At 44.3% G+C, this 18,419-nt stretch overlaps 1 protein-coding gene across 3 annotated transcripts; it reads right to left on the reverse strand.

Moving 5' to 3' along the window:
• LOC123110111 (uncharacterized) lies at positions 1-4,916 on the reverse strand. 3 transcript variants are annotated; one of them, XM_044530555.1, is made up of 5 exons: positions 4,566-4,916; positions 4,176-4,272; positions 3,849-4,034; positions 1,249-1,306; positions 586-822 (listed from the first exon to the last, which is right to left on the reverse strand). In XM_044530555.1, exons 2-5 carry the CDS (start codon positions 4,190-4,192, stop codon positions 778-780), a joined length of 306 nt encoding a protein of 101 aa, XP_044386490.1. In that variant the 5' UTR covers positions 4,193-4,272; positions 4,566-4,916; the 3' UTR covers positions 586-777. The 3 variants fall into 3 exon arrangements, 1 of the variants encoding a protein (XP_044386490.1); XR_006453167.1 differs by lacking the exons at positions 3,849-4,034; positions 4,176-4,272; positions 4,566-4,916 and adding exons at positions 1-454; positions 1,540-2,748 and having other exon boundaries at positions 545-822; XR_006453166.1 differs by lacking the exons at positions 3,849-4,034; positions 4,176-4,272; positions 4,566-4,916 and adding an exon at positions 12-454 and having other exon boundaries at positions 545-822; positions 1,249-2,748.
• Positions 4,917-18,419: the final 13,503 nt, after the last annotated feature.

The raw sequence follows: 18,419 nt of genomic DNA on the forward strand, positions 1-18,419 counted from the left end.
TTGTATACCCAAAAGACCAGACCTTATACGGGAGTTATTCTATGAAACAATTTCAAAACGGCTCACCCTGTATCCACTGCTAGTAGTGTCTATAAAAGAGCTCTTTTCCCCTACATCGGCGAGTTAATACTTTGATCTCTACCAACTGGAAGCACAGATAACTATATTTAAAAACAGGGACATCTGCTATCTTCATGAGTAAATAAACAGTAAAAAAGCAGAGGACCAAACCCAAATATTTTCATGAATGTTACAGATCATTTTTGTTAATGTGTAAGTACATCAAACATGTTCCAACAAGCAGGAAAATTGCAGAAACATACAAATGATCAGGCGAATATTTGAGAGCATTAATTTTGATCTCCCTCCTTATTGATTAGTAGACAGAATATAACATTCAATCTTTCCATGTGCAGCTGCTGGCAACCTCTGTCATTTAGTGAAGAGGTGGTAGCTGTGGTGTCAGCAAAAAAATAAAAATAAAAATGCATTGATGTATTGCAAGTTTCTTGAGACCAATATAATAGCTTTGAAAATTTCCTACACAAATCCCGGCCTCATGGCATTCCAGACGGCCTATGTAGATGAAGCAAGTGCAACCATATCTTGTAAAAGAAAGATATATCAGCTTTGCAAAGGTACTCCTGAAAATATCTCAATTAAAAATACACATCTCTCTATGGTTCCACCTTCATCATAATGTTACAGTCCTCAAGAATTTAAAGAGAAAGAAAGGTTTCCACTTATGCTCCTCTTTTTATGTGTTGTGTCGTTCTGTTAGTCCACTGCATATGGAATATATTCTGTGCTTCGACATATTTCCTGGTAATATGGAAGAAAGAAATATATTACAAAAATCATCCATATGTCAGTCAAAGGCTGAACAATTACTATTATGAAATAGAACAATATTAGACGTGATGGAAGATGGTTTCAAAAACACCAACGACACGCACTCGTATTTTAGAGTCTTCATAGTATAGAGTTATCTCCCTGCAAGTTGTGTGTGCTAAATAATCACAACACTTGGATAGCACCTACACATGGGATTATATATTCAATCCACATAATCAGTTCGTCTGCTTCTATAAATTAAGAATTGCATAAAGAAGTATGTGTCTATCTAGTAGTACTCCCTCCGTCTAGAAGCGAACAAAAGCAAGCACACAGGTGATGCCTATTTCTTTGCAACAGATGTGTGTCGCCTGATGCAATGTGGGGAAAACAATATGTATATAGTGATTTTACCTCAATAGATATTTTGGTAGCTCCACTCCATAAGTATGAAATTCGTGATGTTGAAAACCTGAAAAAAAAGGAAAATAATGATCTCGGTGGCAATTGTGTCAGCTGATGAATAGGTACGACAGTTATTTGAGGATTACAACTATTCTCTCCCATTGAACAATGGCTTGAATTCTTTCAAGAGAGAACCATACAGCAAAAAGCTTCAGAACACAATGTACTCTGAATCAGATCATATTCAGGCCATATACATCGAGCTTATAGCCTTATACTACCAAAAAATCAGCTAGAAACCTAGCAAGTATCTTCAAGGATCAAGAACTTGAAAGAGGAATAATCATGTATCAGGGTATCTTTGTTTTGAAAAGAACACATCCTGTGTGGAATGTGGCTGGTAACATGTGCTCATTGTTCAGGGTGTGTCGAGATCTGCAAGTATTAGCACAAGAAACTCTTCAGTTGTAACACAATCTACCAATGCCTGAAACAAATAGAATTATTGAAATGGCCTACCATCAAATGTGTTGAAACCTAACGAATCTAAATCTAACAATGTCATTCTTGTGAAATATCATCAAAAAATAGTTAATATAATAAATAAGATAAGTAGACACACTGAGCAAAACATGAGAAATATTTTGCTTCTCGTAATACAATGATCAAGATACAGATGCAATGATTAGAGGGGACACAAAAAAGGCCTTGGCATTAACTCATATGAAGTGAAATAAATAACAGGTTTGTGTTAACACTCCAATCTGATGCATAAGAACTCTGAATTAAGCATCACCAAATCGAGAAATACTTGGTTCTATAGTCCCATGCATGAACATTTCTACACTTTCAGGTTTTTGGATCAACGACACTAAATAAACAGAGCATCTAACAAAAAAAAACATCATGTTACGAAAGCATTTCCCATGTCTTCTGTTATTAGGTCTATACAGGATAGTATTAGTCCAAAAAAGTGAAAGAGTGTAATGAGAAGGTCTAGCAAGTATATATATACTTTTGCTAAGCTGTGAATTTATGGTTACAGAGAAGATCCTAGAACTGTAGAGTCAACTCACATAAAAGGGAGCCAAACAGGGAAAGCCATCAGAGACAAATAGTCCTTAAATCATCCTTCAGATAGCAATGTTGGAATTGATATACATATTGTAATAATTTCCTTTAAACTGCAGTTTTTTAAAATGAGCTCATTTACTGTCGGCTTGTCATATTTAGGTGCAGTCAAAAGAATCCAACTCAAAAGCTAGCAAAGCTCCATCCTGGATACGACAGAGTGCGGGCATATTTAAGCATTGACTACTTGATCAACTGTGGCTTGTTAAATATTAATTGTACCTAGTTAAATAGTAATTGTCCCTACTTACATGGTATAAGGAACACTTTCTCAACAAATGCAATGCTTCGGTAACTATAGACCATAATGCTTCAGTAACCACACAGTTTTTCTCTGTTTAGTTGCAAGAACAGGGCAAGTAGAAACTTTTTTTTGCCTTCATTACCTCGCAGACTGAAATAGAAAGTGAGGCACCCTGACTCGATGTTCCTGAAGGCGCCCTCGCTATGGCCTAGTTCACCCTTCTCAGGGCCAGGAGTAAAACCACAACTTGCCTCCTCAAAATACCAGCAGCACCAACTCATCAGGCATGCGTGCAGGATAACAACATATCATTCAGAGTTCAAACCAAGTAAACAAACATATGCATCAGGCACTGGTGCATCCAAAGTTTAACTCTATTCTCCTCCCATTTAATGGATGAGGCAAATCTTTTGCCTCCGTTTCGAAAAAAAAAGTTTAACTATATCAAGAGCTAAAAACAATTAGCATGTCATATATGGCAATCTGTAAGAGCTAAAATAACAGCCATATAGATACCAGACCTTACTCCCTTACAAGACAGCGTCATAAAAAACTCTTAAATCAGCACCAGGATCAATTCATCACACCAAACCAGTCATCATGAACTGATGATACTTGGGGTAACTTGTCCAAATGAAAATAAAATTAAACCATGGTGGTTCAGTTTCAAATAAAAAGTGCATATATCAGTTCGAAGTGGAATCGCCACGCATTGACTGAAAAATAACTCATGTGCCAAGAAACATAATCTTACATCTGGCTTTTAACAGTTTAGCTGACAGCAAAATGGCTCATTCAAATCAAGCAAATATCTAAGATGCAACCTTTATTTGTCATCAAGCACTGAAGAGCTTGTTGCGCATAGATTGATGCCCAGGAGAAACAGAGGGGGCTAAAAAACACAACGCTCAGTGCTTGTAGATCTGGCCATAATAATTGTGAGGTGTGCTATTATGACCACCACAATACCATGGGTGGAAAAGCCACTTAAACTTTCAGTTTAGAACAATACATGAACGAGCTTTCTAACTTCTAAACTATGCATGCTTGCAAAACTAAAAACCATACATGACCACAAGTTTGCTGCAACAAATTCAAGAAGAATTCGCCACAGCAAACTGAACCTGAAAGATAACCGATATATATGATCCATGTTGTAGGACACCGTACACAACAAAAAGGAAATGAAGTACGTACTATTATGCATCTGAACCATATTGACTACTGATGTAACCTGTGTTGATGAATCTGAAAAGGCTGCGACTTGCTCGGAAATTCAAAGTGCGTCATAACAAGCTTGATGGTCGGCCGCACACACTCTCGAAGGAGACCAGGGAGAGGTCGATGCAGGTGATGCCGCCGCCAGCGAAGCCAGAAGTTCCAGCACATGTCACTAGTTGCAGCACCTGACCTCAAGGATCTGCAACACATCAACCCACAACATATGCTCAAATCAGTAAATGACAGAGAGTCCCACACGAGTGATATCAAGAATCAGTGGTGGATGCAGCTTCCAGAACGTGCATCAAGTGAGCGAGTTCCAAATCATCTAATCACTTACAAAGAGAACTCTGTCATGTGACTGAATACCACGTCTCAAAGATGACCATGTGGGTTGAGGCACGAGAAAGGGTGAAGGCACCATTGTTTTGACCATGCTGTGACAAAAAGAGTGATGGGAAATTAGGAGCACAAGCAAAGGTGTTTGGCTAAATTCAAGAAATCAATCCAAATCACAGAGTGGGGAAATTAATCTAATCTTGTCAAGGAAGACTTCTCCAACTCCTTCAAAGACTCCTGCAACTTTTGCTCAGGGGCTTCACCATGCCACCAACTTCTTCAGGTGCCAACAACATGAACAGATAATGGGGTGGGAGGAGGAAGGGAACAGAGAAGGAGGAGGGAGAAGGGAGAGGAGAGAAGAGGGGGAAAGAGGAAGGGGTGGAGATACCTGTGATAACAGGGAGGCGGCAGTGCGGGACGGGAAGACTCGCCGCCGGCGGGCAGGATGAAGAGCTGGCGGCTCCAACCCTAGCTTGCGCGTAAGAACTGCAACCGTCGCACACAACCAGGGCATCCATCGTCTGCCGTCGTGCTCCAGCGAGCCGGCGACCGAGGGTTGCCTGGAGCGGAGGTGGAGGCGACCAGAGCCGGCGGCGGCGCGGCGCCGAGGTTGGTGTGATGGCGAGCTCGGGCGTTGAGGCGGCGGGGCAGAAGCTGCAGGAGACGGCGGGGGGACCTCGAGGCCGAGCTCAGGCCATGGCTTCCCTGGCTCGAGAGCCCGTGGCGGCGCCGGATGCAGCGGCGGGGCGAGGAGGAGGCCGGCCGTCGGGGAGGCAGGAGCTCCTCGTCCCCTCGATCCAGATCGGGATTGAGGAGGGAGCAACAGGGGCGCGAGGGAGCGGGCGATAGGTTTAGGTTTTTTCGTCGCTGGTTAACCTTCGTAGGTCTATTTTTTTGTACGTGGATGGGTGCGGGTTGGGGCCTCAGGAGAAGGTTTTTTCGGTTTCTGGTGGATAAGTTAGAGGTGGGAGGAGGTACCAAAAAAAACCATGTGAGGTGGGACGAAAAAAAATCTGGAAGCGAGACTACCAACTGCTCCATTAGGAATAGAGATCTCGCGCAGCCAACCCAGATCGCCGGCAGATCTGCGCCTCAGCCGAGCTTCGCAAGATGATGAGTGAATCCAATCCGATGCTTGTTGATTCCTTTTGGCCACCCTCCATACCGGAGCTGCACGCCTCCGCCGGCGACCTTCCCGGCCGTATCCTGGTGGCGACGAGGGTCTACTTCGACCGCGGCGACGAGTGCACCAGGGCCGAGGCGGCGACCAGCAAAGGTCAGAAAGTAGAGATCTCGATCCGCTTTGCCGCCCCGCCGGACCTCTCCTACGTCTGCGTCCACTGCCCCGAGCTCAAGAAGGCCAATTTCGCGGAGGAGCCCCGTGTTGTCCGCTCGGAGAAGCAGTTCCTCCTGCTGCATCTGCCGCTCACCTTCGGCCCCCGATTTACACCGTGGGAGGATGAGCGCAATGAGTACTTTCTCTACACGCAGCGGCGAAGCCGTCGCTCCGATGGATTCTGGCTCCCAAGCCTCGAGGCCTAAGCCCTTCTAAGATCGGAATTTGCTGCCTTGACGCCGATGACTATATCCTAGCTGCTCTCTCCGTTCCTCGTATTGGTGACGGATATGAACTCCACACCTTCACATCCAAGTCGGTTGATTGGACTGTCAAACCCGCTCGGTTGGAGAAACCACCGAAAAGGGAGGAGCTTCTCCCAGCTTCAGCGCACAAGGTGGTGTCTCTGGGAGGCACCATGATGGCATGGATCGATCTTCTCAAGGGTGTTCTCACATGCAATGTTGCCACTGAGGGTAATGTTGCTTCAGTTTCTTTCATCCGTCTTCCTGACCGGATGACAGGAAACCAATCTGAATATATAAGCCCATGGAAGATCAGGGATGTCATTTGTAGCGGGGGGTCGCTCAAGTTCGTTGAAGTCGAAGATTTGTATACACAGGAGGATTGTGCTCCTGCTGTGCCATCTAATCCTGACATATTCTATGAAGGTCTGGATTCCGACACGGACGATTTGGCCGATAGTATGCCCACTCGACCGACCTGGACTGGTTGGCGGGCTGTCATATGGAACAAGGCTCTTTCCGAGAAGTTTTGGCGCAAAGGGTGCGAGGCTCACGTTCGCGACATATTGGTCGAGAATCCGGACCATCTTGCTCTACTGGCCCACCTAGGAGACGGCAATGTCGTTCATGACTCCGCAGCATTGATCAACTTGTTACCAAATTTTCCCACCCTGAGCATCTTTGGTGATGATGTTGTCTACATGAACTCCTTGGTGAAGACCAATACCCACCAAGCATGGGTCGTCGCTATTGACTTAAGGAACAAGACAGTGATATCATTGGCTCCTTACCCTGGCTCCGAAAAAAGTCCCGACTGCCCCCATGTTCCATCAGTGTTCTCTGAGTATCTCCTAAAACTCTAATGTCCCTTGAAAGGAGGCCTCCTGGTTGATTAGGGCATTAGGCAGCGGTGTCGGTCCTCCCATGTAAGTGTCTGAGGGCAATGCCAAGAGGAAATGGATGAGCACGGCGAGCTCTGGGTGGAAAATGCGGTGACGACGATTGTGGTATATAGTTAATCCATTCATATTTCCTGCTTCTTTCGCTTCTCTTCATGTCCGGGTGATTCTTGCTTATTCAGTTGTTGTATTGGATTGATGCTACCATTTCTAGATTGCAACATATGTACTTGCGCAAGATATTGCTACTACAGTGAAATTTGGCAAGTTTGCACTTACCTCTATAGTACACGATATATGTAGTTTGTATAGGTTTTATCAGTTTTTTAGTACTCCCGGAATTGGTTTCTTGGATAATATTCTAACATATTGACTCAATAAATGTTCTATTCATAGGGACATCAATGGTTCAGTACAATATTTGAAATTATATAGCTTAGATGCAAGACCATTTGTGTACCTCCAGTCATGAAGCCCTTTTGCTCTATTTTCCGTTGAATATAAAAAATGATGACCCTTTTGCTCAATTTGTCAAGTTACTATCGTTGAAATTAACTTGCGAATGTTAGAAACTGAGTTTTCTTAGTGAATGTGCATAACTGATATTTCAGTTATATATGTACTGGATCAAGTTTTTAAGTAACTTACCAGGCCAGACTTGGTGACAAAGACATTCAAGTGTCTTTACATTTTCTCTCGGTTTGTATGTTCGATGCTTGACACTTCGGATCTCAGTTGTCCTCTTATTTTCAAATTTGCACCATCGGGTGTATGCGTTTTTCAAGTAAGGATTTTTCTGTTGAACAAACTCAGAAATAATCTTGAGCTGTAATGTTTAGCATACTCCCTTTAAATACATGCACAATATTGAGAGCTTCCTTTCTGTGTAACAGAGTGGTGTCACTTTCTATCTTACGGAGGTAGTCCTGGAATCAGAATTGCGATTATGGCTTTTGTAAGATTTTCAATAGACAAGTCTTTTTCTCATCGTGACGCTGATTCGTTCTAATTTGTAAATGATGGTGATTCCACTCATGCAATTATGTATCTTGACGGTGGTGATTGGTGTTGCTCCCAGGAAAGAGGTATGGGAAAATATGTCAGTTTCTTTTCAATCAGTTGAAGCACAATGGAAAAAATTAATTTCCCCTATGGCAAAAATTTGTTTTCAGCCAGATATTTTTGCTCAGTGACTTGACCTTATGTACTATAGGCACGAAGTTATGTGTATTGATCTAGGTGACATGGTGAACTAGAATTAGCACTCTTCGGAGAATTTGGTTACGGCATCGCTTGGGCTAGGAACAGCTTGAGCTTTCCAAGAACAACTGATCATCATAATTTGCATGGTTGGGAGGTGTGAAATCGCTGCATTGTGCTATATATGAATGCTCCATATATATTTTGCATTTGCATAAAAAATCATTTGTGAGTCATTTCATATCCAGTACAGCTTATACAACTTAAACAATTGTTTATTAAACTAAAAACAGCATTCCCCTTCCAATTTCATGTCTGTTTGAGGCGTTGCACTGAACCACAGCTTGTGTGTTGGTGAAGTAGTCCCAACCGAATATGCCCAATCGACCAGCGCAAACGAGCAGACCTATACAGGCTCCAGTGGACCATGCCACTGCCACACATATCTCCAATACTCCCTCCATTTACTTATACAAGGCCACTATGGAAAATATACTTTGCATCTATACAAGGCCACCAACAATAATCGAGACGAAAGTTAATGATATTTTTTTGAACTAGTAGTCTATTTAATGCTTGCATGCATGCAGTCATAATGACACTCCAATCAGCTTTCTATCCCTTCCTTGCATGCATGTGATGTATTAATGATCCCACTAAACGAAAAGAAAAGTGAGTTTACAAAGCAAGACATTAATTTTACCTTGGTACTTGTAATATGAGTTTGTGGCCTTGTATACAAGAATGGAGGGAGTATTTTGCCTGACATGTGAGGCTTACTGCTGTTGAAAGCAATGCTTCCATCGGATTCTATGAGGTTTAGTACTTGTGCAATCGTGACAACTTTAATTCGCATGTCACACTGGTAGAAAAGAGGGCTTTGGTTCAGGCCGGGTCGGCCCATTAGTCCCGGTTCAGTCCAGAACCGGGATCCATGGGGGCATTGGTCCCGGTTCGTGAGCCCAGGGGGCCGGCAGGGCCACGTGGGCCATTGGTCCCGGTTCGTCTGGACCTTTTGGTCCCGGTTGGTGGGACGAACCGGAACCAATGGGCCTGGCTCCTGGCCCACCACCATTGGTCCCGGTTGGTGGCTTGAACCGGGACAACAGGATGCCCTTTATTCCCGGTTCGTGCCACGAACCAGGACCATTGAGGTGCCTATATATATCCCTCGCCCGCGAGCAGAGCACTCCACTGCTCTGTTTTTCTCTGTCAGGGGAGGGGAGGGCTTTGTGGTGCTCTAGCTCACCTCCTATGCACATGAGGTGTTTGATGAAATGCCTGAGCCACACTAGTTAAGCTTTCTCCTCTCGAAGCACGACCTCCGAACTCTATTTTTCCCGAGATTTGTCTAGGTTTATATTAGTGGCCCGTCACGCCTCATCCCCGTCTTCACTGTCTTCGATCGCCCGCGCCGATCTCGTCGCTGGCACCACCATGGTGAGCCTCTTGTTCTTATCTTCTTTCTGAAAGAAAAAAATTCTTGCTTTATATAGATACTTGTCTAATTTTCTTACTATTTTAGTGCTTGTTATTATATAGTGCGATGGTTTTGGTATCCGCCCCCGTCGGCCCTCGTCCTGTCTATGATTCAGATGTGGTATATATTATCTTTATAACTATTGCTTCATTTATTGTTTACAAAAATTATGCCGACCAACGTGACAAATTTTATTTATCTAGGAGGTATGTGAACCGGAAATTCCAACCGACCCTATTATCGAGAGGTTAAATTTAGTTGAAGAAGAAAACAATTTATTGAAGGAAAAAATAAAAAAATTGAGGAGGAGAAGATGATATTGGAGTTGCATGTTGCGGATGTCGTCGATGATCACAAGATCAAGATGGATGCAATGCGCTTGAAGATTAGAAAGATTAGAAAATATGCCATTCATACCGAGGCTTGGTATCATTATGCCGTTGGATCAATTGTTACCTTGGTTGCGATTATGATCGCATTTGTTTTCGCATTGAAATGTTTTACATAGTTTCAATGTATGGTTTAATTAATTTAGATGCTCTGGAGAGCTTTATGTTGTGAGATGAGAACTATGTATGTACTTTGGTTTTAATGTGATGATGAACTTCTATTAATTTAGTCACTTAATTATCTATTCATGATGTTCTGTAATGGTTTTTGACACACTTAATTATATATAATGCACGCAGATGAACCGGCAATGGATGTACGGTGACAGACACACCTCCGAGTACATTAAGGGCGTGCATGATTTTCTCGAAGTGGCTGAGGCAAACAAGCAGAATGGTTTTATGTGTTATCCATGCCCTAAATGTGGGAATACGAAGTCTTACTCTAACCGGAAAATCCTTCACACCCACCTGCTTTACAATGGTTTCATGCCACACTATAATGTTTGGACGAGGCACGGAGAAATAGGGGTTATGATGGAAGACGGCGAAGAAGAAGAGGACGATGACAACTATGTGCCCCCTGAATACGGTGATGCTGCAACGGGGGAAGCTGCTGAAGATCAAGAGGAACCAGATGATGTGCCCAATGATGCTGCAACGGGGGAAGCTGCTGAAGATCAAGAGGAACCAGACGATGTGCCCGATGATGATGATCTCCGCCGGGTCATTGTCGATGCAAGGACGCAATGCGAAAGTCAAAAGGAGAAGCTGAAGTTCGATCGCATGTTAGAGGATCACAAAAAAGGGTTGTACCCCAATTGCGAAGATGGCAACACAAAGCTCGGTACCGTACTGGAATTGCTGCAGTGGAAGGCAGAGAATGCTGTGCCTGACAAAGGATTTGAGAAGCTACTGAAAATATTGAAGAAGAAGCTTCCAAAGGATAACGAATTACCCGACAGTACATACGCAGCAAAGAAGGTCGTACGCCCTCTAGGATTGGAGGTGCAGAAGATACATGCATGCCCTAATGACTGCATCCTCTACCGCGGTGCGTACAAGGATCTGAACACATGCCCGGTATGCGGTGCATTACGGTATAAGATCAGACGAGATGACCTTGGTGATGTTGACGGCGAGCCCCCCAGGAAGTGGGTTCCTGTGAAGGTGATGTGGTATGCTCCTATAATACCACGGTTGAAATGTCTGTTCAGAAATGGAGAGCATGCCAAGTTGATGCGATGGCACGGTGAGGACCATAAGAAAGAAAGGAAGTTGAGAGTACCCGCTGACGGGTCGCAGTGGATAAAAATCGAGAGAAAGTACTGGGATGAGTTTGCAAGTGACCCAAGGAACGTATGGTTTGCTTTAAGCGCGGTGGCATTAATCCTTTCGGGGAGCAGAGCAGCGATCACAGCACCTAACCCGTGACTCTATGTATGTATAACCTTCCTCCTTGGATGTGCATGAAGCGGAAGTTCATTATGATGCCAGTTCTCATCCAAGGCCCTAAGCAACCCGGCAATGACATTGATGTGTATCTAAGGCCATTAGTTGAAGAACTTTTACAGTTGTGGAATGGAAATGGTGTACGTATGTGGGATGAGCACAAACAGGAGGAATTTTTGACCTAAAGGCGTTGCTGTTCGTGACCATCAACGATTGGCCCGCTCTCAGTAACCTTTCAGGACAGACAAACAAGGGATACCACGCATGCACACACTATTTAGATGACACTGAAAGTATATATCTGGACAAATGCATGAAGAATGTGTACCTGGGCCATCCATCAATGTCGAAAGAAAGGCAAGCATTTCAAAGGCGAGGCAAAACACCAGAAGAAGCCCGCCATGCGTACCGGTGGTCACGTACTTGCCATGGTCAATGATTTACACGTAATCTTTTGAAAGGGTCCCGGGGGACTAGCTGTTCCGAATGACGCTAAGGGACACGCACCCATTTGGAAGAAGAAATCTATATTTTGGGACCTACCCTACTGGAAAGACCTAGAGGTCCGCTCTTCAATCGATGTTATGCACGTGACGAAGAACCTTTGCGTGAACCTGCTAGGCTTCTTGGGCGTGTATGGGAAGACAAAAGATAAACCTGAGGCACGGGAGGACTTGCAACGCTTGCACGAAAAAGACGGCATGCCTCCGAAGCAGTATGAAGGTCCTGCCAGCTACGCTCTTACGAAAGAAGAGAGAGAAATCTTCTTTGAATGCCTGCTCAGTATGAAGGTCCCGACTGGCTTCTCGTCGAATATAAAGGGAATAATAAATATGCCAGAGAAAAAGTTCCAGAACCTAAAGTCTCATGACTGCCACGTGATTATGACGCAACTGCTTCCGGTTGCATTGAGGGGGCTTCTACCGGAAAATGTCTGATTAGCCATTGTGAAGCTATGTGCATTCCTCAATGCAATATCTCAGAAGGTGATCGATCCAGAAATCGTACCAAGGCTAAGCAGTGATGTGGCACAATGTCTTGTCAGTTTCGAGCTAGTGTTCCCACCATCCTTCTTCAATATCATGACGCACGTCCTAGTTCATCTAGTCGACGAGATTGTCATTCTGGGGCCCGTATTTCTACACAATATGTTCCCCTTTGAGAGGTTCATGGGAGTCCTAAAGAAATATGTCCGTAACCGCGCTAGGCCAGAAGGAAGCATCTCCATGGGCCATCAAACAGAGGATGTCATTGGGTTTTGTGTTGACTTCATTCCTGGCCTTAAGAAGATAGGTCTCCCTAAATCGCGATATGGGGGAGACTGACTGGAAAAGGCACGCTTGGAGGGGACTCAATAATATTCTGGGGCGGATATTCTTGGTCTCAAGCACACTACACAGTTCTACAGAACTCTACCTTGGTGACCCCGTATGTCGATGAACACAAGAACAGTCTGCGCTCCAAACACCCGGAGCAGTGCGACGACTGGATTACATGTGAACACATCAGGACTTTCAGCAGTTGGTTGGAAACACGTCTCAGAGGTGACAAGACTGTTTGTGATGAGCTGTACTTGTTGTCCAGGGGACCATCTTTGACTGTATTGATTTACAAAGGATACGAGATAAATGGGAATACATTTTACACGATTGAACAAGATCAAAAGAGCACCAACCAAAACAGCGGTGTCCGCTTTGATGCAGCAACCGAGAGGGGAAAGGACACATATTATGGTTACATAGTGGACATATGGGAACTTGACTACGGACATGATTTTAAGGTCCCTTTGTTTAAGTGCAAATGGGTCAATCTGTCAGGAGGCGGGGTACAAGTAGACCCACAGTACGGAATGACAACAGTGGATCTGAAAAATCTTGGGTACACTGACGAACCGTTCGTCCTAGCCAATGATGTGGCACAGGTTATCTATGTGAAGGACATGTCTACCAAACCGAGAAAAAGAAAAGGTAAGGAAGCGAATACATCATACGATGAGCCAAAGCGCCACATAGTTCTTTCAGGAAAAAGGGACATCGTGGGAGTGGAGGGCAAGACAGACATGTCTGAAGATTATGAAAAGTTTCATGAAATTCCTCCCTTCAAAGTCAAGGCTGATCCAAGCATCCTGATAAACGATGAAGATTATCCATGGTTACGGCGCAATAAGCAAATGACACAAGCGAAGAAAAAGTGAAGACTTTCTCCCGCAACTATTATGATGATACCATGCCAACTCTGTAACAGACGAGTATGATACCATTGTCCGTTTTGTACATGCACATGCTATGTGGGTGAAATTATGATACCATGCCAACTTTCAAAATTTTCAGAGTTCATTTGAAATGCTTTAATGTCTTATGGTTCGGCCCTCGTAATACCATTAATCCCGGTTCGCTCCTTGTCAACTATGTTCTCACCAAGAACACTCAAGAGGGCAGCCATGTGGGTCATTGGTCCCGGTTCGTCTGGACCTTTTGGTCCCGGTTCCACGCACGAACCGGGACCAATGCGCCTCGCCCCTGGCCCATGACCATTAGTCCCGGTTTGTGCCAGAAACCGGGACTAAAGGGTTGGTCCTTGTTGCACTCTGAGTTTAGTCCCACCTCACCAACCGAAGGGCGCTCACACCGATTTATAAACCCGTCCCTCTCTGCCTTGTTGAGCTCCTCTCAAAGTGAAAATAGATGCCCTTATACAGGGAATTTGACCTAAATTCAAACTGAATTTCACTGAAATTCATAGAAATTTATTATGAGTTTAGGTTGACTTTTCTCTATAGGTGCGTCTATGCTCATTTTTTTAGTAAAATTAATCACAAACTTGTGATTCACACAAATTTCAAAGAATTCAAATTTTAACTATTCAAAGTTGAAACTAATGGCACTAACAGAAAGTTTATAATTTTTGTGACTTCAAAAATAATTAAAAATAAACTTTAATAAAATAAATAAAAATAGCAACAATAAGTATTTTGTTGTAAGTAGAAACAAAATAAAATAAATAAAGCAACAAAGAAAACAAAAAAACAAAATAATTTTTCTAAAACTAATGGCACTAACAGAAAGTTTATAATTTTGCTGACCTAAAAGCAAAAATAATTAAAAGATAAAGCAAAAAACAAAAGAAACTAAATAATGCAAAAAACAAAACAAAAAACTGAAAAAAAACTTTGAATTTTAAACAAAGTAATATTAAACACAGTAATTTTAACTATTCAAATTTGAAAACTAATGGCACTAACAGAAAGTTTATAATTTTTGTGACCTAAAAGAAAAATAATTAAAAATAAACTTTAATAAAATAAGTAAAAAATAGCAACAGTAAGTATTTTGTTGTTAGTAGAAACAAAATAAAATAAATAAAGCAACAAAGAAAACAAAAAAACAAAAAAAGTGCCACCTACTGGGCCCCCATGGCCTGAATATGACTACAAACCCTACCATGGGCAAGGATTCAGGCCCGCAGGAGGCCCAGTAGGCCCACAGGCACACAGCGTACGGTTAGGCCCGAAATCCTACAATTGAAAGGAGCTCGAGAGGGTGGGTGCAACAGCGCTTATAAACCACTCTCGAGCTCTCTCAGCTAGCGAGGTGGGACTAAACTTTGGCCGCGACGCAGGCAACACAGGGGCCTTTGGTCCCGGTTGATAGCACCAACCGGGACTAAAGGGGGTGCATTGGTACCGGTTCGTGGCACCAACCGATACTAATGCCCACCCTTTAGTCCCGGTTGGTGCTACCAACCGGGACCAAAGGCCACCGCTTCCCGCCCTATGGGCTGCTGAAAAGAGACCTTTGGTCCCGGTTGGTGGCACCAACCGGGACTAAAGGGTGGCATTGGTCCCGGTTGATGCCACGAACCGGGACCAAAGCCTTTTCTATATAAGCAAACACTTAGCAGTTTCTCCAAAATTCACTTGTTCTTTGCTCCGACGCCCCGCGCTGCTCCTCGTCACCGTCACCGCCGAGTCCTGCCCCGACGCCGTCGCCCACGCCCTTGCCCGACGCCGTCGCCGCCGAGCCCTGCCCCGATGTCGTCGCCCGTGCCCTCGCCCGACGCCGTTGCCGCTCGCCGCCCTGCCCCGACGCGCGTCGCCCCGGCCCGCCCCTGTCGTCGTCGTCGCCCTGCCCCACCCCCTTCCTCGCCGGCCGTCGCCCATGTCCTGAGCGCGCGCCCCCTACCCCATCGCCGTCCTCGCCGCCGAACCCGCGCCCCTACCCCTCCTCACCTTGGTCCGGCCGGCGCCTCTCCCATGTCCTTGTTTTTTTCATATATTATATGCTTGTTTTTTTTCAGATTATATATATATATATATATATATATATATATATATATATATGTATGTATATGTGAGTATATGTATTGTGTATATATGATATACGCCTTCTTTTCAGATTTTTTGTTCATATATATGATGATTTGTATTTTGCTTTTTTATAAAAATGTATATATATTTGTATGTTCTCTGTGTATATATGTTCATATATGCAAAAGTTAGATTTATATATTTATAAAAGTTTTATATATTTAGGAACAAGGAAGAGAAGGAAGAAGGAAGAAGAAGAAAAAGTTTATATGCAAAAGTTACATTTTTAGAAAAGTTTTATCTATATATGTTCTCTGATGTAGTACATTTAAGGTTAGTTTCATATTTAGATAAGTTTTATATATTTAGGAAGAAGGAAGAGAAGGAAGAAGGAAGAAGAAGAAAAAGTTTTATATATGCAAAAGTTACATTTTTAGAGAAGTTTTATATATCTGGCTAGGAAGAAGGAAGAAGAAGAAAAAGAAGGAGAGGAAAAAGGAGAAGAAGAGGAGAGGAAGAAAAGGAAGAGGAGAAGAAGAAAAAATCTCCTCTTTTTTGTTCTTTTTTTTCTTCGATCTTCTCCTCTGTTCCTTTCTTCTTCTCCTCTTTTTATTTCTTCTTCGTTTTCTTATGTTTTATCGGGTCTGTCGTCGTCGATACACCCCTCCCGATAACTTCAACACGAGGGGGGTCGATATAACCCCGTCCCCGATAATATTATTTCCCCATGTACGTATGTCGTTGTTGTCGATATAACCCCCTCCCGTAACTTCAACACGTGTGGGGGGGGGTCGATATACCCCCTCCCCGATAACATTATTTTCCCGTGTATGTATGTCGTCGTTGTCGATATTACCCCCTCTCGACTGTGATAACTTGTACCAAAACTCTCGAGGACACCCAAACCCTAGAAAAAATGATGTCGGTCTCCTACCCCCTCCCACCGCGCCCCTACCCGACAAACTCTCTCGAGGCCACCCCCTCTCGCTCGACCAAAACTCTCAAGGATACCCAAACCCTAGAAAAAAAATGATGTCGATCTCCTACCCCTGCCGCCGCGCCCCTACCCTTGAAGCGTTGCCGAGGCCACCCCAAACCCGGAATAAGCTCGATCTACGTTTGCCACTAATATATCCACCTGCTGTCATGTTTGTGTTATAATTTCCATGTTGTAATATTTGCAGAAACAATGGAGCACATACGAGACGAGGAAGTAGGAGAGGTGTTGGGGGAAATAATCTTAGCCGAAGGTGATATCTTGTCGTATCTTAACGACAATATGGTCTGGAAGAACAGGGTGAAGAAGCATGCTACGGTGATCGAAGAATGGAGGAGGAAAGACATGATTATGATGGCTCCGGTGACCCAATGACGGTGCAAGAAGGAGATCGTGATGACGGCTCCGGTGACCGAACCGAGTCCGGCTAGGTATATATATTAGTTAAGCATGTGCTGACTAGCTAATTGATGCATTCATTGTTTTGGCATATGTACACATATTAATTAACTCTCATATTTCTTCTTTTTTCTAGCCCTCCGGATCGAGCACAACTTCGGTACAGAGAGGCCCGAAGAAAAAGTTGCGCTCGGATGAAAGATTTGAGATCACATCAATCACGCGCGATGTCCAACCGATTGAACCCATCCAGACAAAGGAAGCATTTGCTGCTCAGTGCGGGGTTCTTGTTAGGGATAAGATCCCGATCAGCATCCACCAATGGTATAAGCCTAAGAACGAAGACCTTGAGGTGTCTTATGTCAATGATATGCAGAAAAATGATCTTTGGACTGAGCTGAAGGCGAATTTCACCCTACCGCCAAAGGAGGATCTGGAGAAGCCAGTTAAAGAGCAATTAATCAAGTCTCATGCTCTTAAGAAGATGGCAGACCTATTCAGGAGGTGGAAGAATGAGCTGAAAAGGTTTGTCGACAAAGAAAAGACACCAGAATTCATCGGCAAATATGAGAAGATCAGAGATCACTGGCCCGCATTTATGGCCCACAAGACATCGGAAAAGAGTAAGAAGATGTCGGCGACAAACAAGCAAAATGCTGCGAAGAAGAAGCTTCACCATCGCACAGGGTCAGGTGGTTACCTCAAAGCCCGGCCTAAGTGGGCCAAGGCTGAGAATGATCTTCTTGATAAAGGGATCGAACCAGAGACAATGAACTGGCCAGACCGTTGCCCGACTTGGTTCTTCGGGGCTGGCGGAACCTTGGACCCTGTATCAGGGAAGTGCGTTTGGACGGACGAGCAAATGAAAATACCAGTCAAGAGGCTTCAACACTATATCGATGCAGCACAGGAAGAGACGTTCTTTCCAGACAGAGAGAACGACGAGCTCACAATGGCCCTCGGGAATCCTGAGCACCCTGGACGGATACGAGGCACGCCAGACTCCGTTCCGTGGAAGGCTGGGTTTCTGGACGCAGGCGGTTACAAATGCCAGGAGAGGAGGAAAAAGTGCAGCAGACCAAACCGCAGGCGCTGCCAGCAAGGGTACAAGCGATAGAGGAACGAGAAGCAAATCGCAGCAAATGAACTGCCGAAGCTTCCCTCGAAACTACCCCGCCATCTCAGCGGAGAAGCAGCACGGCTTCCACCGAGCTGCTTCAGCCAGAGCATGTCTTGACGGCTCCTGCTAGCTACCCCGTGGATGCTATCATGGAGTCTCAAAATTGCCACCTTATGATGCAATGGCAGAACGTAAAAGTCAAGGCGGCTGTCGGCTCTGTTCGACCTTCTGAACCCGGTGCAACTTTTCACTGTCGTCCGATTCTAGAAGGATATGCTAGGGTGACGGTGGACGAAATAACGGAGGGATTTGAGGACCTCCAGCTTGACCATCCTACCAGTGAAGGGGAGACTCGGCTGGGTTCTGCTCTGAAGACTCCATGCCTATGGCGGAAGGAGTTCATCAACCTTCTGAACTGG

The sequence above is a fragment of the Triticum aestivum genome, chromosome 5B, assembly GCF_018294505.1.
Source record: "Triticum aestivum cultivar Chinese Spring chromosome 5B, IWGSC CS RefSeq v2.1, whole genome shotgun sequence".
Classification (NCBI taxonomy): Eukaryota; Viridiplantae; Streptophyta; class Magnoliopsida; order Poales; family Poaceae; genus Triticum; species Triticum aestivum.